The sequence below is a fragment of the Glycine soja genome, chromosome 6 (genome assembly GCF_004193775.1).
Source record: "Glycine soja cultivar W05 chromosome 6, ASM419377v2, whole genome shotgun sequence".
Taxonomy (NCBI): Eukaryota; Viridiplantae; Streptophyta; class Magnoliopsida; order Fabales; family Fabaceae; genus Glycine; species Glycine soja.
In genome coordinates, this window is record NC_041007.1 from 4,048,943 (window position 1) to 4,076,456 (window position 27,514).

At 32.4% G+C, this 27,514-nt stretch overlaps 3 protein-coding genes across 5 annotated transcripts; 1 reads left to right on the top strand and 2 right to left on the bottom strand.

The window, feature by feature from the left end:
- Nucleotides 1-1,698: 1,698 nt before the first annotated feature.
- On the bottom strand, nt 1,699-5,118 carry LOC114414835 (uncharacterized protein At4g33100). Of its 3 annotated transcripts, none has more exons than XM_028379270.1 (4): nt 4,918-5,118; nt 4,751-4,835; nt 4,568-4,681; nt 1,699-2,086 (listed from the first exon to the last, which is right to left on the bottom strand). In XM_028379270.1, exons 1-3 carry the CDS (start codon nt 5,001-5,003, stop codon nt 4,601-4,603), a joined length of 252 nt encoding a protein of 83 aa, XP_028235071.1. In that variant the 5' UTR covers nt 5,004-5,118; the 3' UTR covers nt 1,699-2,086; nt 4,568-4,600. The 3 variants fall into 3 exon arrangements, with proteins under 3 accessions (XP_028235071.1, XP_028235070.1, XP_028235072.1); XM_028379269.1 differs by having other exon boundaries at nt 4,586-4,681; nt 4,918-5,116; XM_028379271.1 differs by lacking the exon at nt 1,699-2,086 and adding an exon at nt 2,741-3,000 and having other exon boundaries at nt 4,586-4,681.
- Nucleotides 5,119-7,499: 2,381 nt separating this feature from the next.
- On the top strand, nt 7,500-13,878 carry LOC114414833 (aminopeptidase M1-like). Its single transcript, XM_028379267.1, has 19 exons — nt 7,500-7,796; nt 7,924-8,069; nt 8,513-8,615; nt 8,806-8,992; nt 9,086-9,179; nt 9,432-9,585; nt 9,710-9,814; nt 9,946-10,062; nt 10,365-10,478; nt 10,704-10,886; nt 11,066-11,348; nt 11,423-11,544; nt 11,626-11,723; nt 12,006-12,183; nt 12,262-12,376; nt 12,452-12,519; nt 12,639-12,713; nt 13,198-13,275; nt 13,389-13,878. The coding sequence occupies exons 1-19, from the start codon at nt 7,581-7,583 to the stop codon at nt 13,572-13,574; spliced, it is 2,622 nt and encodes an 873-aa protein (XP_028235068.1). The 5' UTR covers nt 7,500-7,580; the 3' UTR covers nt 13,575-13,878.
- A 5,590-nt stretch (nt 13,879-19,468) lies between these two features.
- On the bottom strand, nt 19,469-25,230 carry LOC114414834 (protein phosphatase 2C 77-like). Its single transcript, XM_028379268.1, has 6 exons — nt 25,082-25,230; nt 24,847-24,933; nt 23,247-24,511; nt 22,846-23,163; nt 22,652-22,757; nt 19,469-20,188 (listed from the first exon to the last, which is right to left on the bottom strand). The coding sequence occupies exons 3-6, from the start codon at nt 24,120-24,122 to the stop codon at nt 19,854-19,856; spliced, it is 1,635 nt and encodes a 544-aa protein (XP_028235069.1). The 5' UTR covers nt 24,123-24,511; nt 24,847-24,933; nt 25,082-25,230; the 3' UTR covers nt 19,469-19,853.
- Between the last annotated feature and the right edge of the window lie 2,284 nt (nt 25,231-27,514).

Below are 27,514 nucleotides of genomic sequence, written 5' to 3' on the forward strand. Positions count from 1 at the left end.
GAATTTAAATTTTTAGAATTTTAACAACTAAAAATATGGAATTTTAATTTCTTTCTAAAAAGTGAGAAATTAAAATTCTTTTCTTCATAGAAGAACCTTCCAAAATATTTGGGTATTTCCTTTATCACCTTCATCTCCCGAAATCTTGTTCTCAAACTCGCAACTGGGTTCGGGCATAGGGGAACATGTAGAATTGTACTTGGTAGTCAAGGGAGCAATCGTCGCCGCCCATCAAGCAACGAAGGTGCTCGCTGGTGCAGAGGGCTTGAGTCATGTCTTGTACCATTGACTGAATGTTGTGATCGGGTGTGATGGTGTATGATGTGTCCTAGTTTCCATGTGACTCTCCATGCTCCATTAGTATTATTCTCTTTAGAAGCACACCAATCATATTTTATATTCTCTTTGTATTCATTTTCTTTCACCCTCATAATTTTAATTTTTTTTATTCAAACACAAAATTTTGAAAAATAAAAAAATTCAATTAAAATATTTAAAATTCTTAAAATTTAAAATTTTTAAATTTTCTCATTCAAACATATTCTTAGTTAATTTAGAATGGTCAGTGGATGCCATATTCTTAAAGCAACTCTAATGAGAGTTTCTCTTCCCATTTAACGAGCAGCCGAGCAGGTAATAACTCGGGAGTTTCTCTTCTCATTGAAAAGCAATTTTGTGAATACCACTAGTGTGTTGAATTGCTTAATAAAGCAACCATTTCATTTCATGTAATTGTGTGCTATATTAAAAAATATAATATTATGTTGGTTTTACTTTATTGATAAATTAATTTTTAAATAAAAAGTTAACTATTACACGTTGCACCCTTGCACTGGTTGATATATTCGCACAAAACACGAGCATTTTAAAATATAATTTTTTATATTTAATTGAATATTCTATATATTTATTTATATTATTTATTTTATTATAAAAATATTATTAAAATGAAATGATGCTTATTATAATGTTCAATTAACTAATTTACTAAAATTAAGAAAAATAATTAATTTAATTAAAATATTAATTTTATCTTAAGCATTTAACAAAATTAATAAACATTAGTAAATTATATTTTTCTCATCCCAATGTCATTCTACAACTGACTTTAATTAAGAACCTTTTTATATAAAAAAATTAAGTCACACTATAAATAGATCTTATGATAAGGTCTTTGGTTCTTATAACAAAGATGGAAGTTTTGTTCAATAAAAATGTCAATAAAAATTGAGTTTAATATTTATATACTAACAATATAAAATAATTTTATGATATTATTCATTTACAAATGACTATTCTAATTACTTTTAAAGATAATTATTATAATTAATAAATTTATCATATATGATAAATTATAATTAAATAACTTATAATTAAATAACTGTATAAAACTTTTTATGTTCTCATAAAAATTAACTTTAAATAAAGAAATACAACCATCCTTCCATTCATGACTGCAAAACCGTATCCTTTGTAATTTTTACCGTTAATTGACTCCTTTTGTAAATTTTACTAGCACAATGTTTTTACAAATAGATGCGGTGGTAAAGAAAAAGGGTAAAAAAACACTAATCACCCCCTAAAATTTTGTGAAATTACACAAATACCCCTAGATTTACAGTGATCGCGTGCGACATTCAACGACTAGGCATATAAATTTGATTTCAAAACTGTATTAAAAAAAAGTTCAGGACCCACTTCGAAAAAAAATCAGGGACTTATTTGTAAATTTGTAAGAGTTTAGAGACCCCAGACTAATTAAACCTTTGTTTTTTAGAGAGGACGTTTAAACTTCACCTTCGTCCTGGAAATCTCTTCACTGGCGGATTAGTTAAACATTCCCCTCTCCTTTAGAATTTCTTGAAAGATGGCATTAAAAAATTGTCACTTGCCAAGTTACCATAATTCACCCTCACCAAATGTTCATTTCAACCCATTGCAATAGACCATGATTTAAAACCACCAAGATTTCTGACGGAAATACAAAGCTTGCACTGTTCAAACAAAGATACAACGTACAGGCAGCGTAACTTCAAATACCACATCAACAGTGGTCGTCACATGAATAAGCTTCGTAGTTAGTTACCTGCACCAAAAATACAAATTCATAATTAGGCCCAATCTACTACAAGGGAATATAACAAGATGTTTCTAGCAAGATTGCCAAACTTGAAGAGTTTACATGAATTTGTGGAGCATCATTAACTTGTAAGAATTTACCTAATACTTAATATGATAATAATATTTAAAAAACTATCATAGTATCCAAAAATAATCTAATACCACCAGATCTGTAATGGGAACAGCTTAGAATATAAAGCAAAACACAAACCAATAATTTACAAATCACAAGATGTGTTGATATCTCAGAATGCAAACTGAAACATAACAAATTCAAAATTAATGGACAAATTAACAAATCACAAGATGAGTTAAAAGCACGGGACACAAACAGAACATAACTAACTCTTCACAAATCAGTGTCCAGAATTACTTAAGAAATTAAGATAATGGTGGATGCTAGGTTCACCTCATTGATGTTTGATTGATGATTCACCCTGGGACACTGAGCTATGAATATGATGGGTTCATTCCCGATGAAATGAAATGGCTAGATCACTGGGTTCGTAGCAGAAAACTGTAATGGGATATGGATTCATTCAAACTAGGAGCCAGAGATATAGTTGTTATGGGTTTGTTCATGCTAGGACACAGCTGCGATGGTGTTCATGAAACTCACAAATTAGCTCGTGGAATCATGTGTTTACAATTGTACCACGTAAGAAAATCAATTAGACTTGCTTAAAACTCATTTCTTCAAAGACTTGAGTGGACTCACATGAAATGTTCAAAATAGTAAGTTTATGAATAACTGAACTGTGCAAGACAGCTTAATATCCTCCCCGGCCCAAAACAACAGTGTTAATTCAGAGATCCAGAATGCAGTTGAAAGACTGCCTAATATCTTCTAGGACTATGTTGTCAAACTCCAGAGTCTACCTGAAACTCATGAAGTGTCTGTAAAGTTTAAACTCAACCAATGGAAGTTTACCTTACACAAAATAATATTTAAAAAACTTATCATAGTATCCAAACATATATTTAATCGAAGATCCAACTGTTCTGTAATGGGGATAACTTAAAATAAGCTAGAGGTAATCAATGAATCAAGAGCCAATAATTCATAAATTACAAGACACATGATAAGAACAGAATACAAGTTCAAAATTAAAAAACATAACACAACAGGTTTGAAATTGAAAGAACAGAACAAATACATAGACCTGGAGTTCACAATGGGTTAACAATGGGAGTGCTCACAGCAGATTGATAGAAGACTTTGGGTTTACGAAGGGTTGAGTAATGATCGCTTTGATAAGTAGGTATATTTCTTATTCGATCCAACTATGTTGAAACTTCGGATGAGTAATCTACTGTTTGAATGTTTAATGGGGTAAGACAACAGAATGTGGAAAAGTATGAAAAATAACCCTATTCCTTCACTTACACCAACTGCACCCGTACTTCCATTCAGTCATAAAAAAGCTCCCAAAAAAGGGTTCAACACTCTTCCTCACTCTAATCTCTCCTTTTCCCCATTCCTTGTCTATCATTTAAAAAAATATAAAACATATCAAGATTCGCAAACAGTTCTAAATGCATTTTATTTTTCAAAGTCAGGTTTGCTGAATTTCTGCTATTAAGGGAAGGCAGGTTCCTGGTCTTCAATAAACAGTTTGATTAAACATGGTATGTAAACTTTCATAGATGCTAATGATAGGAAAGAAAATGGTTTTCAACCCTCACTTGTTATATAACCCACAACACTTTGGAAGAAAATTTGTGGCACAAATGAGTAGACAAAAAATTGTTGCGGTGTGCAGCCTTTTCAACTCTGGTGTATAAATTGCATTTAGTTGGAGCACAATGCTCACAACTTCAAGGGATTAGCCTTTTCTGGCTTTGATGTATACCACAGCTTTTCTAGTTTATTGATTTGGTTTCTTCAATTTTAGAGAAAGTCTTTTCTTCCCCCTAATTGCATTTCCCCTTTTTTTTTCTCTATGATTTTACTTCGTTTTCTATCTTTTTTTAAAAAAAAGGAACAAGAGAAAACTGTTCAAATTATACCCATGAAATGATCAATTGAGGCCTCTATCAAATATGATTTTATTTTCGTGACTACTTTTATGAGTTTAAAGTCGAGAAACTTGTAAGAAACAAACATGAAGCCATTCTACAATGAGGGCAAAAATGGAACTAAAAGGCAAACCACTAGATCATGCGACAAAAATAAGCAAACACAAAATCAACATGATTATTGTCATTGAGTAGTGACTCAATCTTGCCTAGAGCTTAGGCATGGACATCCAATTCTGTCAACACCTCGCAGAGGTAAAACAACAATAACTTACGCAGCTAATCATGTTACTTGATATCGCATTGAAGAATACAATGTCCATTCATTGCTTTGGTCCCATTCTTAAAGTTAAGACATATAAATTATAAATAATAGAAATTTTGAATGCATAGCAACACAACTAAAAGCTAGGGAATGAGATTATACAATTGATGGGTGAATCACCTTACTCCCTACAAGTTACTGAGAAGCAACACCACTGTCTTGAACAACGCCGTCAGCTTGTAAGAAACGAATCAGATGCTTATCTTCCAAATGTTCCTGCCAAATGTTACAGAGCAATTTTCACAAAACGCAAGCATGTAAGTAACTGTGTAAGTAAGGACATACAGAAAGACAGGCTCTGTATTTTTGCCACTCGGAAACGCATTCTTGTTTGTCCCAGTGACCCTTCATGAATTTCTCGGCGTACCACCTTCGAAAATGGAATTAGGGTTTAAGGGAAAACAGATGACGAAGAAGAAGAAAATGGGGAAAAGAATGTTTAGGAAGGAGACCTGTTGAAGCAATTGTGGTATGCGTCGCGAAGTTGAGCACATGGAGAGGTTGAAGATGAAGTTTTGGAGGCTTTCTTCTCTCTCATCTCATGGAGGGAGGGAGCAATTGGCGTCAACCGTGATCGTCTAGCAACGGAGCTTTCAAATTAAACCTGCCAAGTGTCAACCAAGTGTAGTTGATCCATGGAAACTGTAGTAGGACTACATCATTATGTTTATTTTAGATTTTAGAAATTTAAATTCTTGTCAACATTTTCCCATTCAAAATTTATTCATTTTTACTTTCTATAGGAAGCAATCCGAGTAGGACTTTATCAATCATAAAATTGTATATCCAGTTAAGCTTAAACGAATTTGCACGTCATTCATTCACACATTTGGTAGTTTAATTTCAACTCTTTAAACCGCCTGAATTCAATTTAGAAAAGCTTCTAAAAAAAGTTTTAAATTATAAATATCCTTTAAAATAAAAGTGTCTTTAATAATTATAATCAAAGCTTAAATATTTTTTGTTCAAATTTTGTCACTAAATTAAGAAGTGATTATTTTACACTTTTTAAGGTGAGTTTATTTAAACTCATAATAAATAATTTTAAAATAAGTATTTTTTAAAAATACTTATTTAATAAATAGATAGAATTTGTTTTGTTTTATTTTAATAAGTAATTTAGATAAACAAACTAAAAAAACTGTTTATTTTATTAAATAAATAAGTTTAAACAACCAACTCTTACTCTCGTAATTCTACTCCTTAATCTGTAATCGTTGTAGTCTTCAATAAGAACGATTTTTTTGATACATGAGAAACCATCTCCAATAAGAACTATAAGTAGACTAACTAGTGCCTCTAAAATTTTAGTATAATATGTTAATTCTGTTAGTAATTTTATTTACGTGGCAGGCATAGTTGAACACATACTTTATTTGAGACATTTATGCAATAATTTTTTAAAAAATTGTTATATTAAAATACTATATGAACATAGTAGTTTTACTAAAGAATTAACACACTTGATGACTTGTTAAATTTTAAAAGAAATTAAATGATTTTTTTTAAAAGGATTAATTCTAAAATTTATATACTTTAAAATAACAAAACATATTCAATCCTATTTAGAATAAGTTGACAAAGTATTAAAAAAATTCAAATAAAATACTAGTAAATGACTCGTAATGATTTGTATTTATTAATTAAGTGAATTAATATTTTAATTTTTAAATTTTAATTTTAAATATGAAATAAATTGTATTGAAAAGAAAAACTTATTTTATGTGCAATTATAATTTTCAACCAGAGTTATTTCATACTAGTACTATCTCCGGAAAAAAAAATTCAAGTTGAGTGATTTTTTTTCTTTAAAAAAAAAAAGAGAGTAATGACGGAGAAAAAAAGTGACTGATAAATCAGTACGTATGAGATAAATTTACCCTGATTTCTACCACAAGAAAATAAGGATAGAATTATAAGATAATGCCCCCATTCAATCCAAATTTCAATTGAGCATTTGTATTATTGTATAGGTGTATTGAACTCTACACTTCAAACTCATGATTGTAGTATTTTTTTCATAATAATAATAATAAAAAAATCAAATGAAGTCAGTATGTTAAGAGATATAATTTAATTGATTGAATAATATGTGACTTCTTATAAACTTATTAATATTAACTTCAATTATTATGAATAAAACAAAGGATATTGATATAATTTATATCTACTATTGCATAATTAAAGAATTTTATATAACATGCAATTTGCATTATCTTCATTATTTGTGTCAATTTTATGAAAAGTAAACATCAATAATTAATTTTAGCATAGTAAAAAAAATTACATTGGTGTTGATCAATATAAATGATATATTAAATATCTTTTTTTAGAGAAAGATATTAGATAATGTTTTATTATAAAATTTGATAGATGTGATCTATATGAAAATATCATTTAATGTAAGGGTGAGTTTGGTGGTAAAATTATTTAATTAAAAGTTTTTTATGGGATATTCAATTAAAATTTATTAAATAATACAATAGTAAGTGTAATTTATATCATTTTAAAAAAGTATAAATTATATTAATGTCATTTGAATTCTCTTATAAAAAATTATATATATATATATATTATTCAATTTAAATTTTTATGTGTTTAAAGTGAGTCATATTTTTAGCTTAAAAATATTAATAATAATTTTAACAGAATGTTGATTAAAATGGTTAGAAAACAATACTTTGTTTTTGTAGAGACTTAATTATAGTTTTTCTCCTTCAAAAATTCAAATTAAGGGGGTCTTTGTTTTTTTTAGTTCCAAAATAAAATATTATATTTTTTAATCTCTCAAATTCAAAAATCCTATATTGCCTTTCTTGGTTCCATTATTCCTCCAATTTCATTGACACACAACAAAGAAGGAGAGGAATAAGAACCAACAAAAAAAAAATGATGGTTTTAACTCACTTGAAAGCCTTTTTTAGAGGACATTCGGAAGTTAAAAAAAAAACTAATTAAAAAGAAAACAAAAAATAATATTTTAACTCATTTGTCTTTTTATTTCTATCCTTCATCCTTTTCTATTTTACCTATAATCAAGGTGAAAGTCAACCTCAGCTTCACTGTAAACTTTATTCATTCCGTGTGAATTTCTATAAACACAAGAAAGAAACAGATGGATCAGTTCAAAGGAAAGCCTCGTCTTCCCAAATTCGCCGTCCCCAAACGCTACGACCTTAGGCTCAAGCCCGACCTCGTCGCGCACCGTTTCGCAGGTTCCGTCGCCGTCCACCTCGACATCGTCCCCGCCACCTCTTTCATTGTTCTCAATGCCGCCGAACTCTCCGTCAGCAACGACGCTGTTTCATTCACCAACCAAGACTCCTCCAAGGTACTCTCTACTGGTTACAAATATTTCTCTAGAACATTCGAGATTCATATCTATCAAGTTCTCGCATCCATGTGTGTGAAGTGTTCTTGCTGATATAGAAACCAATGAATGTCTATGCACTATGCAGGTTATTAAACCTTCACGAGTTGAGTTGTTTGAAAATGATGAGATTCTGGTTTTGGAGTTCCCAGAGGAATTACCTATTGGGTTCGGTGTCTTGTCCATTCGCTTTGAAGGAATCTTGAATGATAGAATGAAAGGCTTCTACCGAAGGTAACTGTTTTCTTGGCTTCATATGTTAATTACAGGCTAAATAGTTTACCTGAATTCTGCTTGAGGCTGCATTTTCATCACCGATTCTTTATTATTAATTTTCTCGCGGCTATCGATTTTATGTAAATTGCTCATTTCAAAACCCTACTGGTATCTAACTAAACATAGGCCATGTTTGGATAAACTTCTTCATGAATCGATATAGAAGAAGAACTTCTCTAAAACCCAAGATGCATAAGCTGATTTTAACTTATTGGAGAAACTCAATTCATTTTACCTTCTTATTTTGTTTCACTTTAAGTGCTTGTGGAGAAGTTTATCCAAACAAGACTTTAGTATAAGGTTTTTTTCCCCCTTGCCTTACTATTTTTTCTGAGGAAATAGATGGATGGCTAATTCCATTTTTTTTAAAAATAATTTATATGGCTACTTTTTATGTGCAGTACCTATGAGCACAATGGTGAGAAGAAGACTATGGCAGTTACACAGTTTGCACCGGCTGATGCCAGGCGATGCTTTCCTTGTTGGGATGAACCTTCTTGCAAGGTTTACTTTTCTCCCTCTCTTCCCTTCTAAATGACCCTTTTGTAAGCACTCACAAAACTAGAAAATTATTGTTGCAATGACCCAAGCTTAATACTTCAAATAGTAAGCACTGCTAAGGCCTACGAGGGTGAGACAGGTCTGAATGGATTTTGAGGTTTGGCCCACTTTTCTCACATGGTAGATCTTGCAGGCTTCTTTCAAGATCACATTGGATGTGCCTTCAGAGCTTGTTGCTCTTTCCAACATGCCAATTGTTGAAGAAATAACAGATGGAAATCTCAAAACAGTTTCATATCAAGAATCACCAATCATGTCTACATATTTGGTTGCGGTTGTTGTTGGTTTGTTTGATTATGTGGAAGATCATACCTCAGATGGTAAAAGCATGTTAGCTCTGTACATTTTAGGTATTGGTTGTTTGTTAGTACTGACCTTCTTCTTTTTCTTAAATGAATTCAACATCTCCACAGGGGTCAAAGTCCGGGTGTATTGTCAAGTTGGTAAGGCAAACCAGGGGAAATTTGCACTTGATGTAGCTGTGAAATCTTTGGAACTATACAAGGGGTAAGTATGTAACTACATACAATATTGTGATTCTTAGGCAGGAAATTTATCAGATATAATCCATGACCTCATTTCTTTTCATTTCCAATTTATCCATCTCATAGCTGTAAACCATTAGAAATATTCATTATATGGGGCTAATCATATATTAAATATATGTTAACTTCAAGTTAGTCTGTTTGCTTGACTGTATGTATAGGTATTCAGCATTGTCGATCATTTATTAATCATTTAACTATGATAATGTAACAGTTACTTTGCCACTCCCTACTCACTGCCAAAATTGGATATGATTGCAATCCCTGATTTCGCTGCTGGAGCCATGGAGAACTATGGTCTGGTTACATATCGGGAGACTGCTTTGCTATATGATGACCAGCATTCTGCTGCTGCAAATAAACAGAGGGTACCCTGCTTATCCATAAAGCTGATTTGGTCTCGGCTACTTGAGTTTCCCAATCTCAATTTTAAGAACTAATAATTTTGTTGCTAACTGAAGGACAAAATATATTTCTTTGGTTACTGTTTAGGTTGCAACTGTAGTAGCTCATGAACTAGCACACCAATGGTTTGGCAACCTTGTTACAATGGAGTGGTGGACACATGTATGGCTGAATGAGGGGTTTGCGACATGGGTAGGTTGTGGCTCATACACCCTCAAATTGATCCCATTATAGAGATGCTGGTTGGTTTTGTTGCTTTTACTTTTAACTTTTTTAAATTAGTTTATATTTTTCTTCCTCTTCTCTTCTTCTGGCGTGGTCAGGTGAGCTATTTAGCAACTGATAACTGTTTTCCTGAGTGGAAAATATGGTCTCAATTTCTTCATGAATCTACTGAGGGTCTTAGGTTGGATGGACTTGCGGAATCCCACCCAATTGAGGTATTGTTTAATCTACATTTCTCATGTGTTTAGTTTGTCTCAGATAATGGATTTGGCTAATTTTATCTGATTCGAGGATTTTATGCTAATTAATTATATGTAATTCAAATCTATAAATTATTTGTTATATAATATCAATTTTGGATATATATTTGTTTTTTAATTGATATATATATATATATATATATATATATATATATATAATTTGTACATTTATTTTTTTCTTTGGTTAAAATGTTCATAGGCTCTCTTATTCGTTTATAGTGTATTTTAAATTTTTAATTTGTAAATTATGTTTACAGGTGGAAATCAATCATGCTTGTGAGATTGATGAAATATTTGATGCAATAAGTTATAAAAAAGGTGCATCCGTAATCAGGATGCTGCAAAGCTATCTTGGTGCCGAATGCTTTCAGGTTAGTACTTGGCCCCTTACTGCTTCCATAAAAAACTATATTTTAATTGCTAAATTTGAAGGGATGAAATAGTTAAAGGTATTTTATATTGAATTCAATGCGTTAGAGGCACATGTACTTATATTATATGAATGATTTTAAGAAGTGTGTATTTAAAATCCATGCATATTAAATTTGATCATGCTATTTGTGATCAAATTATACATTGCTTTTTCATGCAACCAGAGATCGCTGGCTTCATATATAAAAAGACATGCTTGCTCAAATGCTAAGACTGAGGATCTATGGGCTGCACTTGAGGAAGGATCTGGTGAACATGTGAACAAGTTAATGACCTCATGGACAAAGCAGAAAGGATATCCTGTTGTATCTGTTAAAGTCAATGATCAGAAATTGGAATTTAATCAGGTTCCGTTGCATCTGACTTTTAATTAGATTTGTATATGATTATGTTCAGAGAAAAAATCCATCTATATGGACTTTGTTTGTATTTTAAGTACCTCTGGTACTTCTTTCAATATATTATATATTATCTTTGCTGATAAAAAAAAAAATGTCAGGTGTAAGCTTTGTATGTTTATTGACAGTCACAATTCTTGTCAAGTGGTGCTCAAGGAGAAGGCCATTGGATAGTTCCAATAACATTATGCTTTGGCTCTTATGATGTCTGCAAGAGTTTCCTCTTGCAATCAAAATCTGAAACACATGAAGTCAAAGAGTTCCTTGGTTCCACAGACAAAGGTGTAAATTGTTGGATTAAACTTAATGTGGATCAGGCTGGTTTCTACAGGGTGAAATATGATGAGCTGCTTGCTGCTAGACTTAGATATGCAGTAGAGAAACAACTCTTATCTGCATCTGACCGGTTTGGTAAATTGGATAATTGCTTGAAAATTTATTTCCAATTGTAGAAAAGGAAAACACTAATAACTTGCAACTGACAGGCATTTTGGATGATTCATTTGCACTCTGTATGGCTTGCCAAGAATCATTGCCCTCCTTGATTAACTTGATGGGATCTTACAGGGAGGAAGTTGATTATACCGTGCTGTCTAACCTGATAACTGTAATGTTATTTTCCAAATCTTGATCATTCATCACTTGGGTTATATATGTTGGATATAACTCCAATTCTTTTGTTTGGCAGATAAGTCTTAAAGTTCAACGTATTGCAGCTGATGCAGTACCAGACTTACTAGAATATTTCAAGCAGTTCTTTATTAACCTTTTCCAGTACTCTGCTGAGTAAGTTGTTGAATGCACAATCCTGGGAAGATTGTGTTTCTGTTAATAAAATTTTGTAGAAACTACTAACATTTCTATTGCCTTGCATAGTGATTGGAAAGGTATATGCTAGGAGTCATGTTTGTCTGTTGTAATGTATCTGATAGTAGGATTTGGGATAAAGATATTGGAAAATCTGGATTGAAGATGGCCTAAAAGAGACGCCTACTAAGCTCTTTTTATAGTGGTCTTTTTTACATCTCGGGTTCTACTTCTTACCCCCATATTAGCATTGCCTTGCAGGAGGCTTGGTTGGGAGCCTAAACCAGGAGAAAGTCATGTAGATGCAATGTTGAGAGGAGAAATTTTGACAGCCCTTGCTATGTTTGGTCACAATTTGACACTGGATGAAGCAAGCAAGCGTTTTCTGGCATTCTTAGAAAACAGAAATACACCACTTCTTCCACCCGATATAAGAAAGGTTGGGTGCAGCGTTATTTTAATGCATGGAATCTCCCTATAGATTCTTCTGTTGATTTTTATTGTGAAATGTTGGCAGGCGGCATATGTAGCTGTAATGCAACGGGCAAGCAAATCTAACAGATCGGATTATGAATCACTTTTGAAAGTATATCGGGAAACTGACCTAAGCCAGGAGAAAACACGTATTCTGGGTAATGAAATGCCTTTTACGAGAGCATATCGTAGTTTTTTCTGGGTCTGTATACTAATATTTTCTATGATTGCAGGCTCTCTGGCATCTTCACGTGATCCAGATCTAATTCTTGAAGCTCTTAACTTCATGTTGTCATCTGAGGTAACCTTTCTTCAGATATTTTATAAGTCAGAATGCACATCCATACATTATTAGCTTATTACTTTTTATATATACATAATGGATATTGATATGTTGTTAACTTGCTATATATTGTTAAGGTTCGTAGTCAGGATGCTGTTTTTGGACTTGCTGTTACTCAGGAAGGACGAAATGTAGCTTGGGCATGGCTTAAGGTATAAACAACCCAGAACCAGTAGTGAGTGGTCATATATGTTATATGAAGTGTGAAAGACATTAAATTGAAATAAAGTTTTGTGCAAGCCTCATTTTTTAGTTTTTATTTTATTTTGGTTTCCTTCAAGGCTTTGCAAATTGATCAATGTTGAGACTCAGTTAAGATTCATTGGAAAAAGTTCCACTTTTTTTATATTTGGAGAACACTTGGCTGTTGAGTCTGATTTAGGAATTGTCCTTCTTCGCAAACATTGTTTGTCAATTGTGATGTCTCGTTAATCCATTTACATGCTACTGCTTTATCTCTTTAAGCCTGGAGAGTGCATGCTAAAATTCACCTCGTGCTTTTTTATTTTTTATTTTTTTGCATTCTATAGCAATTTTATTTTTTTGCGTCAACTATTCTATGAGGCCTTGATTTTGAAGAAAAAAACTGATTGTGTACATGACACACATCTCTCACCGTTCTCTAATGTTACACAGGAAAATTGGGAACACCTCATAAAAACATATGGTTCAGGATTTTTGATAACTCGGTTTGTCAGTGCAGTTGTCTCACCGGTTTGTTTCATGGCCCTCTACATGCTTTGTCCCATTGGTTTTCTTAGCACACTCTAATTCCCTCTCTGTAATGTGCAACGACTATAATTCTTAATTTTTCATTGTTGGTGCAGTTTGCTTCCTTTGAGAAGGCCAAGGAGGTAGAGGAATTCTTTGCTAGCCACGCTATGCCATTCATTGCTAGAACGTTAAGGCAGAGCCTTGAGCGGGTCAATATCAATGCAAACTGGGTTCAGAATGTTCAGAACGAAAATAGGCTTGGTGATGCTGTGAAGGAATTGGCATACAGAAAATACTAGGCTCTTGTCTAGGGCGCTTTTCCACAAAAAAATTGTGGCGGTAATTTCAACTTTCTTCAGTCTGTCAATGTTACCGTCTGTTGCTAAGCATGGACCTTGCGAGTTACCTGACATCGGAATAAAAATAGGCTTAATATGCCATTACGTCGGTATAAGTATGTCAATTTTTTGTGTGCCCTTTTTAAATTTTTGGTTTTTCTTGTTATTTAAAAGTGACCAATTTTAGCCCCACCAGTTAACATATATGCCACATTCTTCCTGCCAAGTTTTTAAAATGATAAATATATACTCTGATTATAATATATATATATATTTTAAAGATCATATTAAGAGTGCATTAGTAACAGGCTTAAATCACTTCTGGTTCCTCAGATACTGCACTCGTGATTTTGGTTTGAGATGACAAAAATACCCGCTCTCTTGGATATTTGCGGACAAAATTCTGTAACGGATAGAAGATAGATACTTGGCAAAATTGTATTTTTGATTTCCCATTTTGTCTTCAATTTTAAATTTGGTCTCCCGTTAAATTAATTTACAAATTTTGTCTTCCTATTTTCTAAAATTATGTAATGTTGATCCCACAAGTTACAATTGGAGGATGATCGTTAACAAGTAATGTTGATTATCACATGTTATGTTTTTATTGGATGACGAAGAATATGACACAGGAGGATAAAATTTGTAAATTAATTTACTGGAGGATAAATCTGAAATTGGAAATAAATTAGGGGATCAAATTTATAATTTTACCTAAATAATTAAATGAGTATTCATGGATAATGAAGACAAATATATTTCTACTAATTAATAAATGGGGTAGGGAGGAAAAATTGATATTAGGATACTTCTTTCCTAAATATTCGTTAGGATTGAATACTTTATTTTCCTAGAGTTTTTTTCTTTTTTTGTTTTTGTAATTTTTTTTAGTGTTTATGAAATATGTTTATTTTATTTTTTTGTCTTAAAGTGTTATTGTTAAGATGAAAAATAAAATAATATCTTTTACATGAATTAAAATGAAAATAAAATTTTATAAGAATAAAAAATAAAAAAAATTAAATAATAAGAACAAAAAGTATATTTAAATCTATCCGTTATAATAAATTTCATAAATGTCTTTGTTTAAAAAAAATTATTTGAACCTGAGATTGATATTTTTATCTCTTTAATAATAAAAAATAATAACCAATCAACATAATCATTTTAAAAAGAAAAAATCAGATTTTTTAAATTTTAATTTGTTTCTCGTTTTATTTTGGTAAATATATCAAACTTAAAATAAATTATATTAAGATATTTAATATTATTTTACTTGGCTAGTGTAGTTAATGATTGACTTAAGTTTGACTTAGTTGGATTTTTTCCCATCGCTAGTGAGGACCTAACAGGGAGCAATTCCTATAAATAATAATCCAACCTCAGTTTTCTCTCTCAACTTCATTCGTTTTGTTCGTACGTGACACAAGAAACCACAGATGGATCAGTTCAGAGGACAACCGAGGCGGAATATCCTGTTGTGTCTGTTAAAGTCAATGATGAAATTGGAATTTAATCAGGTTTCATTGAATCTGACTTTTCATTAGATTTGTATATGATTATTATGTTCAGAGAAAAAATGACAGTCACAATTCTTGTCAAGCGGTGCTCAACGAGAAGGCCATTGGACTGTTCCAATAACATTATGCTTTGGCTCTTACATGACGACCACAAGAGTTTCCTCTTGCAAACAAAATCTGAAACACATGATGTCAAAGAGTTCCTTGGTTCCACAGACAAAGGTGTGAATTGTTGGATTAAACTTAATGTGGATCAGGCTGGTTTCTACAGGGTGAAGTATGATGAGCTGCTTGCTGCTAGACTTAGATATGCAGTAGAGAAACAACTCTTATCTGCATCAGACCGATTTGGTAAATTAGATATTCACTTGAAAATTTATTTCCAATGGTTCAAAAGGAAAAGACTAATAATGTGCGACTTATTTACTTTGACAGACATTTTGGACTATTCATTTGCACTTTGTATGGTTCGCCAATAATCATTGACCTCCTTGATTAACTTGATGGGATCTTACAGGGAGGAAGTTGATTATACCGTGCTGTCTAACCAGATGAATGTAAAGTTATTTTCCAAATCTTGTTCATTCATTACTTAGGTTATATATGTTGGATATAACTCCAATTCTTTTGTTTGACAGATTAGTCTTAAAGTTCAACACATCGCAGCTGATGCAATACCAGAGTTACTAGACTATTTCTAGCAGTTCTTTATTAACCTTTTCCAGTACTCTGCTGTGTAAGTTATTGAATGGACGATCCTGGGAAGATTGTCTTTCAGTTAATAAAATTTTGTAGAAACTACTCTTACGATTTTTATTGCTTTGCATAGTTATTGCCTATTGGAAAGGCATATGCTAGGAATCATGTTTGTCTGTGGTAATGTAGGTAATACTGTAATAGTAGGACTAGGGATAAAGTATTGGAAGAGATGCCATTGGCTATGCTCTTTTTACAGTAGTCTTTTTAGCATCTCGGATTCTATTTCTTACCCCATATTGGCATTGCCTTGCAGGAGGCTTGGTTGGGAGACTAAACCAGGAGAAAGTCATCTAGATGCTATGTCGAGAGGAGAAATTTTGAATGCCCTTGCTGTGTTTGGTCATGATTTGACACTGGATGAAGCAAGCAAGCGTTTTCAGGCATTCTTAAAACAGAAATACACCACTTCTTCCACCTGATGCAAGGAAGGTTGGCTGCAATGTCTTTTTAATGCATGAAATCTCCATATAGATTCTTCTGTTGATTATTATTGTGAAATGTTGGCAGACGACGTATGTAGCTGTAATGCAACAGGCAAGCAAATCTAACCGATCGGGTTATGAATCCCTTTTGAAAGTATATAGAGAAACTGACCAAAGTGAGGAGAAAGCACGGATTCTGGGTAAGGAAATGTCTTCTATGAGAGCATACCAAAGTTTTTCTGGGTCTGGATGCTAATGTTTTCTATGATTGTAGGCTCTCTGTCATCTTCACGTGATCCAGATCTAATTCTTGAAGCTCTTTTATGTTGTCATCTGAGGTAACCTTTTTTCAGATATTTGTCGGAATGCACATTCATTCATTATTAGCTAATTATTCTTTATATATACACAATGAATATTGATATATTGTTAACTTGTTATACATTGTTAAGGTTCGTAGTCAGGATGCTGTTTGTGGACTTGCTGTTGTTACTCGGGAAGGACGAGATGTAGCTTGGTCATGGCTTTAGGTAACCCTGAACCAGTAGTGAATAGTCATATATGAAGTGTGAAAAACATAAATTGAAATGAAGTTTTTGTGTATGACTCATTATTTTTTCATTGATTTTAGTACCCTTCAATGTTTTGCAAATGGGTCAACAATGTTTTGAGACTGAGTTAAAACTCATTGGAAAAACTTTAATTTTTGTTATAATTGGAGAACACCTGGTCGTAGAGTCTGATTTAGGAATTGGCCTTTTTTGCTAACACCTGTTGCACTAACGTTATCTATAGCAATGCCATTTTTTGTCCATTGATGCATCGACTATTCTATGAGGCCTTGATTTTTAAGAAAAAACTCTGATTGAGATCATGAGTTCATTTTACACACATGCACTTTTCTTTTAAACCCTTCTCACCGTTCTCTAATTTTACACAGGAAAGTTGGGAACACCTCACGAAAACATATGGTTCAGGACTTATGATAACTTGGTTTGTCAGTGCAGTTGTCTCACCGGTTTGTCTCATGCTCCTCTACAACACTCTTTGTTTCATTGGTTTTCTTTCTTAGCACACTCGAGTTCGTTCCCTCTCTGGAATGTTCAATTGTAATTCTTCACTGTTTTTTTTTGTTGTTGGTGCAGTTTGCTTCTTTTGAGAAGGCCAAGGAGGTAGAGGAATTCTTTGCTAGCCATGCTATGCCCTGCATTGCTAGAACGTTAAGGCAGAGCCTTGAGCGGGCTAATATCAATGCAAAGTGGGTTCAGAGTGTTCAGAACGAAAATGAGCTTGGTGATGCTGTGAAGGAATTGACACAGAAAATACTAGGCTATTGTCTATTACAAATAATATAAACCTAGTAGTATTTTGCCCTCATAATATAATGATTCTTAATTGTTTATTACAAATTTTCTCTTTTTCGAGCAAAATGTAAAGTACTGTGTAGTGTGTATCTCCTTTTTGCTTTAAAAAAATATATTTCAAAATTTCAAGTGACCAATTTTAGCCCCTCTACCTCTAGTTAACATAATAAATGCGACAAAGAGATTTGTTGCGACGTTTTTTTTTGTTAAGATGTTGCCACGTTTTTATACACCTCACATTGCATTAATCATTCACCGTCCCATCGTGTCTCGTGGGGTAATAGGGTGCGCAGAGATAACTAGAAGAGGAGGGGCAGAAGATGAATAGTAGTGTTTAGAATTTTTTTATGGGGGAGATGTGGCAAAATTTCGATGTCATGTGGCTTCTTGTTTGTATCAGTTAACATCTTAGTAAATTGAATATAAAAAAAAAAATCTTTGTAAATTACCAGCCATGAAGTAATCTGTTACATACTTAATCCTATATTTTTATTTAATTAAAACCTCTAAAAAGATCTAGAAGTTAACTGAATATCTTATTTATACACTGGAAAAAAATTTAATTTATATGCGTTTGTTTGTGAAAGACTAGAAGAGTAGAAGGACGATTTCAATAACAATTTTATGTTTTTAATAATGTAGTAACAAAAATATTTAGAGATAATATGGTTCTCTTCCTCTTTACAAGGAACTTTTAGATTTCTTTAAAAAAATTGTATTGTTTTTATGTAATTAAATATGAAGCATCAAATATTTTTTCAACCTTTTTTTATTAAGGTATTTTATTAAATGTTATGCATTTTAATAAAAACCTTTAAATCAAATTTTTTTACCAATTTAACTTAATTTCTCAAGCATAGGAAAATTGAACTAAAAACCTTAATTAAAAAAACTTGAAGTATAGCTGTACATTAGTATTTAGTTTGCTATAAAAGATACATAATATTTTTTTTGAGATAACAATAAATAAAAATATTGCTAAAAAACAATATTTTCTGATATTTTAAAATGATATACCAAATAAAAATAAAAATCATAATAAGAATGTTTTAATAGCAATACCTTTTCACAAGAGTTTATTTTTAATTCTTTAAAGACAATTTACTTTTAATTTCCTAACTACTATATTAGTACTAGTTAGCATTTTTTTTTTTATTCCTAGACATTAAAATTTTTAGAAGTACAATATTAGGTTGTAGAATTTAAGAACCTTGCCCTGACGGGTCACAGAAGTCATTTTCTTCCGGTCTTATTTTGTTGCAAAACATGACAGCATGACACAGCCAGACACGTAGGACCTTTAGCTTGTCTTAATGCTTGCAGCAATCAGAATCAGAACTGAAATGTTTGGATATTTATGTATCATAAATCATGGCCATGAAAAAGAAAAATAGTCCAATCAGATGAAATAAAAACTTCCTTTTGAAAAAAAATTGGCAACCTGAATGGCTGAATGAATGAAAATATCTTAAAAGTTAATCAATCTGCAGTGATCCTTTTAAAAAGAAGAAATGTGACAAGGTTCAACAGTGTTTGATAAGCCATATTGTCTCTGAACAATGATAAGCACAGTTAAACAATCCATCCCCCCAAAAAAAAAAAAAGGATAGCTGATATTTTTCTTAAGCAACCTTGTCCATAATTGTCCCTACCATCATTATTGTAGTACAACCACTGGAATTGAGTCATAGCCAATGATATCAATCCACCACCGACATAAATTTCAAGAGTAAGCTCCAAATAGAGAATTTTGCTTTGCTACATTATTAGAAGGGGTGGATCACAACTTGTAAACAACAATGCCCAATTAGCTACTACATTTTTTTTTTTTATATATATATATATAAACAACACAGGTTAAAACAATATGAAGTAAATACCTCACAGAGCCTTTGTTCTCGGAGGCATAATAATGAATACAATATGGTGACAGATAGGCATGGAACTGGCCTCCTGTACCTACCCCTACAAAAGCAGGCAAAGATTTACATGGCCACAATGTGGCAGTGTACAAGGAGACTCTTAATCAGTTGAGAGAGTTCTAGGGAGAGGTGGATGTATTGTACAGGGTGCTATTCTGATGCCCATATGAAAAATTTATGGGCAAAAAAACTAAACTGGATCATATTCAGTTTTCCATCATCTTCCAACACCCAGATGCAGTTGAAGAAACAGTCATGTCTTGCTCTTAAATTTCCTTTGAGCTTTCAAATCCACCACAATTACAGTGATGTTGTCTTTGCTTCCTTTCTGAAGAGCACGGTTCGATAGGTAGTCTGCAGCTGCTTGAGCAGCAGGATCAATTCCCTCTCCCCTTTCTGAGGGCAGTGCCAAGCCATTTTTCTTGTGCCAGAGAAGTAAGCGCCGCCGAGCAATGTCACACACCTCTTCGTTGGTCATGACATCCCACAGGCCATCACTGGCCAGAATGAGGCACTCATCATCTTTTGCACGAGGAAGAAACGTCACCTCGGGGTCCGGAATAATCCATGGTTTCAAATACCTATCACCTGTATAAATTAAGGCAACAATAAACAAACAGTTTTGGACAAACTAACTGCAACTCTGCATGTATTACGAGTCTCAGGAACAACTTTTCAAGGACATGCAACCTAACATTGTGCACAATTACACACCTAAAGGCGGAAACAGATGATCAAACTACAGGCAGAAAGAAAAAAACGAAGAGAAAAATCATAAACAAAGCATAACCATTCATAGTTTCCATAATCAGCATTATTCAAAATCATACACTAGTTTTATTATAGTAGCTACCCTACAGATACTTGCAATCAGGTCAATCGGATAGCTAAACACACTATTCATTTGAATTGCTCGGTACATGTCATCAGGATTAGCTGAATCAAACCAAACAACGGATATTCTAAAAATCAAATAGACAATGTAGATGAAGTTATAAATTTTGAGTTTAAAGATTTGCAGTGTATGTTCCCCGTTGTACATCTTCAATATATAGGGTTACGTAGCTTAAGGCTATGTTAGGAAGTATTGGAAAGAATAATATGAAATGGAAAAAAAAAGGATTTACTTTTCCCCTGTAAAGGGAAGAAAGATAAATAAGTGGGAAATTTTAACCCCATATGAAACTTCTCAAGTAACTCAATTTATGAATTAAAAAAGTTTTTAAAATAAAAGTAACCAAATCTGGGGGAAACAAAAGGCTCAGCTTGAGGGCAGTCCCCTTCACATCCCCTTTTGAAAAAAATTAATTTTAAATTTCCAAACAGGGAGCATTACTTTCTTGCCATTGTTTCCCCTATAATATGCCTCATCCAAACAAAGTCAAAGTGAAATCTTATAGGATGAACCATTGGACGTTGAAAGATATTCTTGCCAAAAGAACTTTATACATTTAATGAACTCAAATCTCAAGTCTTGTACCAGGCAAAGTAAAATACAAGGACGTACAAAAGATTATCCCTAATTGCATGCTTTTGCAGATGATATAGTTTTAGTTAAGGAGCCAAGGAAAGCAATTAACAACAAACTTGAGCTTTAGAAATAGAGTTTGAAAACAAAAAGTTTTCTTCGCTTAAGTAGGGAGAAAGACAGAATATGATTTGGAAGTAAAAATGGGAGAAGATGTTATATCACAAGTTTCTAATTTTAAATATCAGGGATTAATATTACAAAATGATGGAAAAATTAATACAGATGTCATGTCACACAAAGGATACGAATGGAAAAGCTAAAATGAAGAAAGACATTGGGGGTTATTAGTTATTGCAATGTACCTTTAAAGCTCAAAGGGAAGTTTTATTGTACTGTTATACGTCTGACTATACTCTACAGAAGTGAATGTTGAGCTTTAAAGAAATAACGAGAGAAAGAGGTAGGAGTAGCAGAAATGAGAATGTTTAGACAGATCTGTGACCACACAAGAAAGAATCGGATACAAAATGATTGCATACAAGATATTGGTGCGACACCAACTGAGAAAAGATGACAGAAAATTGGTTAAGATGATTTAAACACATTCAAAGAAGGCCCACTAGATGCATCAGTGAGCAGAATAAATTGCATGGTTTTCAGTCCCATGGAAAAGGGGAGAAGGATACCCAAAAGGAACCTGGAGAAAGTTGTTAAGAGAGATCTCATGGTGAATAATAACTCTAAAGATTTGGTCTTTTAACCAAACTGACTGGATTTGTGTAATCCATGTTAGCTGACCTCGCCTAGTGAGCTAACGCTTTTATTGTTGTTGTTGTAAAAATCTAGGATATGAGAATTTGGAGTCACTTCAATACCTTCTGGCTTTATGGTATTAAAATGGTAAAATAAACATTTTTATCTAATTACCACTCAAGCCAAAGCTTTTAATTTTGGATCTTTCTTTTTTGAAAAAGAAAATGTACTGAATGTTGACAAAAGAGTTATATCTAATTATACTCTTGAATCCTAATAATATTTCTTTCCAAAAGAAATAAAGAGAACAGGGGTGATGAAAAAAAAATACAACTATACCAAAAGCCTTCAAGATTTAAGGAATCCTATTCTGGCATTGAAACTTATAAGTATTATGATTCATGTATAAATAAGTGATGGAATAATTGTAAATCCTCCCACAACATCTTCCTACTTATAAAATGTAGAAAGAATTGAATGCATTCCCTTTTTCATTTAATACTTATTTGTAGAGTATTAGGACTAGGAGGGTTAGTAGGAAAATATAACATTACTCTAAGTGATATGCTCATATGCAATATATGGAAATGAAAAGACTCTAAAAATTAGTAATTTTCACAATCTTGATATGGACACCATTTCTATCAGAGATTAGAGTAGATATATAAACAATGCAACCAATGTCCACTTATTACATTCATGAACTAAATTACTAACAAGTGTGTTGAGAAAAAGTCCTTGTAATCAGCCATGCTCCCCAAAAGACTTCCAAGAAACTCATTATTACACAACAGGAAATAAAGTAAAATTTGTGATTAACTACATACCAATAGACCTTGACATTGCTAGAACACCAAATACTCGGTGGCCATTCCATTGTATCACCTTGCCTCCAGCAGCCTCAATTCTTGCATATTCATCATCTCGATTTGGCTACCATACAACAATCAAACATAAATTTCTTCTAATTAGTTAAAACTCTTTTCAAAGGACATGCAAAACTATATTGGAGGTAGCTTACTTTATGATCAACAGATAGTGCCATGGGTTCTTTGGCACGACATAGAACCGCTCTTGAATCACCACAGTTTGAAACTATGATATGAGATGAACAGATAATAGCAACAACAGAAGTGGATCCAACAGTTTCTGGGGCAACAGGCTCACAATTAACTCCCCCCCCAACTTCAGAATCAACCTTCAAAAAACAATTGGTGAAAGCTTTTTTCCACAGATCTCGACAATCAACCTTGGTATTTTCAACTAATAGACCTTCCTTGACAGATTCTATTTCCTCAGCCAAGGCCAAATGCATGCGCTCCCGGCAATATTTTGCCACCTGAATGATGTTAACAAGCTCCATGTGATGAATGCTTAATCATTGAACATAAGAATCACATAAAAAGCAAAATAAGACTTTACCTGAGAGCCACCATGCCCATCATAGACTCCAAAGAAATGTATTATCTGCTGACTGAAACATTTGTTTATTCCATCAGGTAATCTATCACCAGTTAGCATTTCAATAGGAATTTTCAAAAATCGAGGTACAGTTGCAACTGCGTCTTCCATCTCAGGTCTTTTTCCACACACAGAAGTAAATCCCCATAGCGGGGTACAATCTAATTCAAAAACACTTCTACCAGCTGTTCCACTCACAGATCTTTCCAGAGTTAGTTGATGAAAAACACCTGTAGTAGGCGTTTGGCCAGATCTAACCCCTGTCTCTTCAAGGCTCACTGCTACATCAACCTCTACATTTGACGCACCCAAATCAGTAGCCCTGGCAGCAATTTTGACAGTGGAGACACTCTTCCCTATCTCTATGGAACTTGTTGTCCCTAAATCTGAAGAAACCTCAGAACTGATGAACTCATCTCCACAAAAACTACTATTCTCACTGGCTACTGAAAGTGAAGAGCTATCAATAATTGGATCACCTTCCAGTGATATCAAATCATCCTCCTCAATTTCTGGGGTTAAAACTTCATCACCAACAACCAGAGAGCTTATATTTTGGGATATTGTATCCGACATCGGAATTTCTCCTTCTCTTTGCTGTTCTGGAGCTGTGACCGCTGTAATACCAACTTCATCCTCATGACGACCACCATCATGATCCTCATCTGAACCTATAAAAGTCTCATTGGAAACCTTAGTTATAGAATTGGATAACAACCCAGCATCTGACATCAGTTTAATTCTTGATACATCCATGTGGGTAGCTATGGTTGGCTTATCACACACTGAATTACCTACTCTCAATGGCACTGTAACCGTGGTTGACATCTCCTCCATCAAAATCCTTGTCAATGTAGTACAAAAAGTTACCCTCCCACCCTATTGATATCACACAGCCTGTCATACCTTAACTAATTTAACACCTTTTCTGATTGAAAACGATCCCGGAATGGATTTAAAAAAACCATTTCCCATGTCTGAGAAGCCCAAAGGAGGAGACAAATTCAACCTATGCAAATCATGGACTAGTTAAAAGGTGGTGAAAGTGAAATGGGGGTAGTCAGATCTGGTCAACAACAATGAATCCGAATTTCCATTTGTGGAAATTTCAACCAAAATCAGCTAGACCACACCCTTTTTCAACCATTATCATATTCTTCTCTGTCTACCTCCGTCAACTCTAGTGAGAGAGAAACAGCTCAAAACTTGAAAGAAACAAACTTTATCTGCAAAAAACAAAAAAGATTAAAACTCACAAAAATAAAAGAGACAAAGAGAGGATAAACAAAGCCAACACTCATTATCTCTAAACACAAGAAAGAATGAGTTTAAAAAAGAAAGGGTCATGAGAAAGAAACTAAGGAAAAGCAAAGTCTCAAGAATCACAAGGAAGCCCTCAAAAGATAACACCCTTTTTTTCACACTACACCATGAGTTGCCTGGATCTGAGGCAACACATCTCAACCTCGTCCAATAATAATAATAATAATAATAATAATAATAATCATAATCATAAAAATGAAAGAAAGAAAAAAGGTAAAAGAAAGAAAGAAGAAAGTACCAAATTTTGTCAACCATGTATGGTAGAGTCTCGTTTCTTCCTTCTCTTCTTTTCTCTTCTCACTGCCTTGTCCTCTGACTGTGACACCTGAGACCCATCATTGAAGAAGGAACAAAGAATCAACAGAAGAAATAAAGACATGAACTTTCCTTAATCCTAACCATTATTAGTTAATAAAAATTTAACAGCTTTGCTGGGTGTGATATAGAAATAGAAATAGAAATAATAAGCATACCTGAGTGTGTTGGAAGCGCGAGAAAGGGAGTGGAGAAGAAAGAGAAGAAAATGACCAAAAAAATAGAAATAGAAATAGAAATAAATAAATAAACTTTTAATGAAAGAAAAATGGGTTGAAAAGAGAAAGTGGCAATATAGAAAAGAAAAGAAAAAAAAAAAGAGAGTAGAGAGTGTTGTGTGAGAGAAGACAATGGAGTTGGACAGATGTCAAATCTTGAAGAGCATATTAAAGCATCTCCACCCATCCATCCATTCCCAACCTCCTTCACTTTTCACCATCCAATCTAATCTTCACCTATTTTTTTATTTTTCCTTTTTTGCTCTAAAAGGGATCATGGTTTTAATGTAACATGTTTCTGTTATATTCCTAACACAGTAATTTATAGATAAGGAGATTCTTTATCTCTACAGTTAAATTATTAAGCATTTTATGATTTATTATTATTGCTTAACTTTGCTCTCTTCAAATCAGGGAAAGAAAGGTGTGCCTTTCTAATGAAAAAGGACAAAGAAACTCTTCACTTGGATGACCATTCCCAAAATGGAGTTCCTTTCCGTTTTTTTTTTCTCCTCCCACTCCCACTCCCCTTCTTAATTTTGTGTCCACGTGAATTTAGGTACAAATCACTGGAATTGATTCCTACAGTTACACCTTTCAAAATCTGTTTTGTGCGATGAGTATAATTAATTTTAGGAAAAAATGTTAACTTTTTTATGGGATAGGATTGATTGTAGGTATAGGACACAAAATATATGTTGTTTATATTCTAAAAATGATCATTCTTTATCAACTAAATACAACTATTTCTTCTCAACTCATCTCTACAAATATTATAACTTAATACATATAATATTTTGAAGAAGAAAAAAGTAATTCTACCAAAAATATTTTTTTTTAAAATTAATCATACCAAAATTCAAAAGAATGGATCCTCAATCATTATTAGTTGAAAAAACAAAGTATTTTTTTTACATATTTTAAAAAAAAACTTGTTCTTAAATAAAAACATTTTTCTATAAAAAATTTCAATCGAAAAAATTTAATTGCACTTGGGGAAAAAATTTCAAAAAGATATCTGTCTGAATTCAGACTTCAGAGTCCTTTGAGGTGGTAAATTTAATTCTGTCTATTAATATGAGAAATACTAACCATATATTTTTAAAATATTTTATATTATTATTATTTAAATTCACAAAGTCACGAATAAGACTCATCATTTCATGAATTTTGATAAATTTTAGTTAACGGTTAAAATAGTAATAAGTAAATAACAAATAATTTTTTTGTTAAAAAATATAAGAAAATATAAATAGCAATGAATAACATATTTTAATATAAAAATTTACTTTTCATTTTTAAAAAATTTATAATAAAAAATATGTTAAAAAAACCATATTAAAAAGAGTGTTAGTAATGTTCTTGTCAGTGTTCAAGAATTCACCCGATTACAAATGATTTTAACTCACATTAAAAACGAAATTAAAATAAAAAATAATAAAGCCTAGTCTTTTAACGAATGACTTTTTTATTTTGAAAATTTGGTTTGCACAAATAGATTGACCTAGAAACAAAATGCATGCCCAGAGAGAGATTCAGTGTGGAAAAGCCTCTGTTGATGAATGATGATCCATCATTCATCTTGTTTGTGACGTATTGCCATCTAAGCTCACTGAAGTCAGCACTTCGTATAGAAGAAAATGCTCTGTAAATACGTAACGTTAGAAATATGTGATCACATATTGAGCTGATAGTTACTTTCACCGGCTGCTGTATATTTTAAAATTTTAACCAACAAAAATTACCTTTCGACATTTTCATTGGAAAGTGTTCGCCACAATAGGATGAGACAATAGACTTTTCGTCATATATTATGTGTTTATTTTGTTATTTGAAAGGGATGTTTCACCATTGAAATAAGAGTCCCACAACCCACCATTACATTAGTTTATCCACGAATAAATACACAGCACCTAGTAAAAATTATTTCTGTTTTTTTATTCATCATATATCGCACTTATTTTAATTTAGTTTTTATGCGTCTAATCATTTTAAATTGATTCTTGCCGTATATTGTTGTTATCATGCTATTTATTGAATTATAATGTAACATACAAATTAAACAAAACATATCATATATTTTTATTCCTACAATTTTAAAATGTTTTTATTTACTCCCTATATTTATAATAGTTTTATATTAATAGTACAATTTCTATTACAAGAAACAACTTGAATGAATTTAAAAATATCTGGATGTATAAAAATGAAATTAGATTTTTCCCAAAATATGAATATTATTTAAAAAAACAAAAAAATGTCTAAATCAATTGCTTGTGTCGAATATGTTTAGGGAGTCAAAGTGTAGCATTATTTGAAAAAAAATTAAATCAGACAAACAAATAGAAACCGGTCAGGTGTTCGATTTATGTA

Bases quoted from the DNA above. Each gene is read 5' to 3' on its own strand.
- LOC114414835 (XM_028379270.1), bottom strand. From the start codon at position 5,003: ATGAGAGAGAAGAAAGCCTCCAAAACTTCATCTTCAACCTCTCCATGT. The intron at 4,836-4,917 runs GTCTCCTTCCTA...CCATTTTCGAAG, and splicing joins TACCACAATTGCTTCAACAG to GTGGTACGCCGAGAAATTCA. The intron at 4,682-4,750 runs GTATGTCCTTAC...AACATTTGGCAG, and splicing joins AATACAGAGCCTGTCTTTCT to GAACATTTGGAAGATAAGCA.
- LOC114414833 (XM_028379267.1), top strand. From the start codon at position 7,581: ATGGATCAGTTCAAAGGAAAGCCTCGTCTTCCCAAATTCGCCGTCCCC. The intron at 7,797-7,923 runs GTACTCTCTACT...TGCACTATGCAG, and splicing joins CCAACCAAGACTCCTCCAAG to GTTATTAAACCTTCACGAGT. The intron at 11,724-12,005 runs GTAAGTTGTTGA...ATTGCCTTGCAG, and splicing joins CTTTTCCAGTACTCTGCTGA to GAGGCTTGGTTGGGAGCCTA.
- LOC114414834 (XM_028379268.1), bottom strand. From the start codon at position 24,122: ATGGAGGAGATGTCAACCACGGTTACAGTGCCATTGAGAGTAGGTAAT. The intron at 22,758-22,845 runs GTAAGCTACCTC...GTTGTATGGTAG, and splicing joins CACTATCTGTTGATCATAAA to CCAAATCGAGATGATGAATA. The intron at 20,189-22,651 runs GTATGTAGTTAA...TAATTTATACAG, and splicing joins AGCAATGTCAAGGTCTATTG to GTGATAGGTATTTGAAACCA.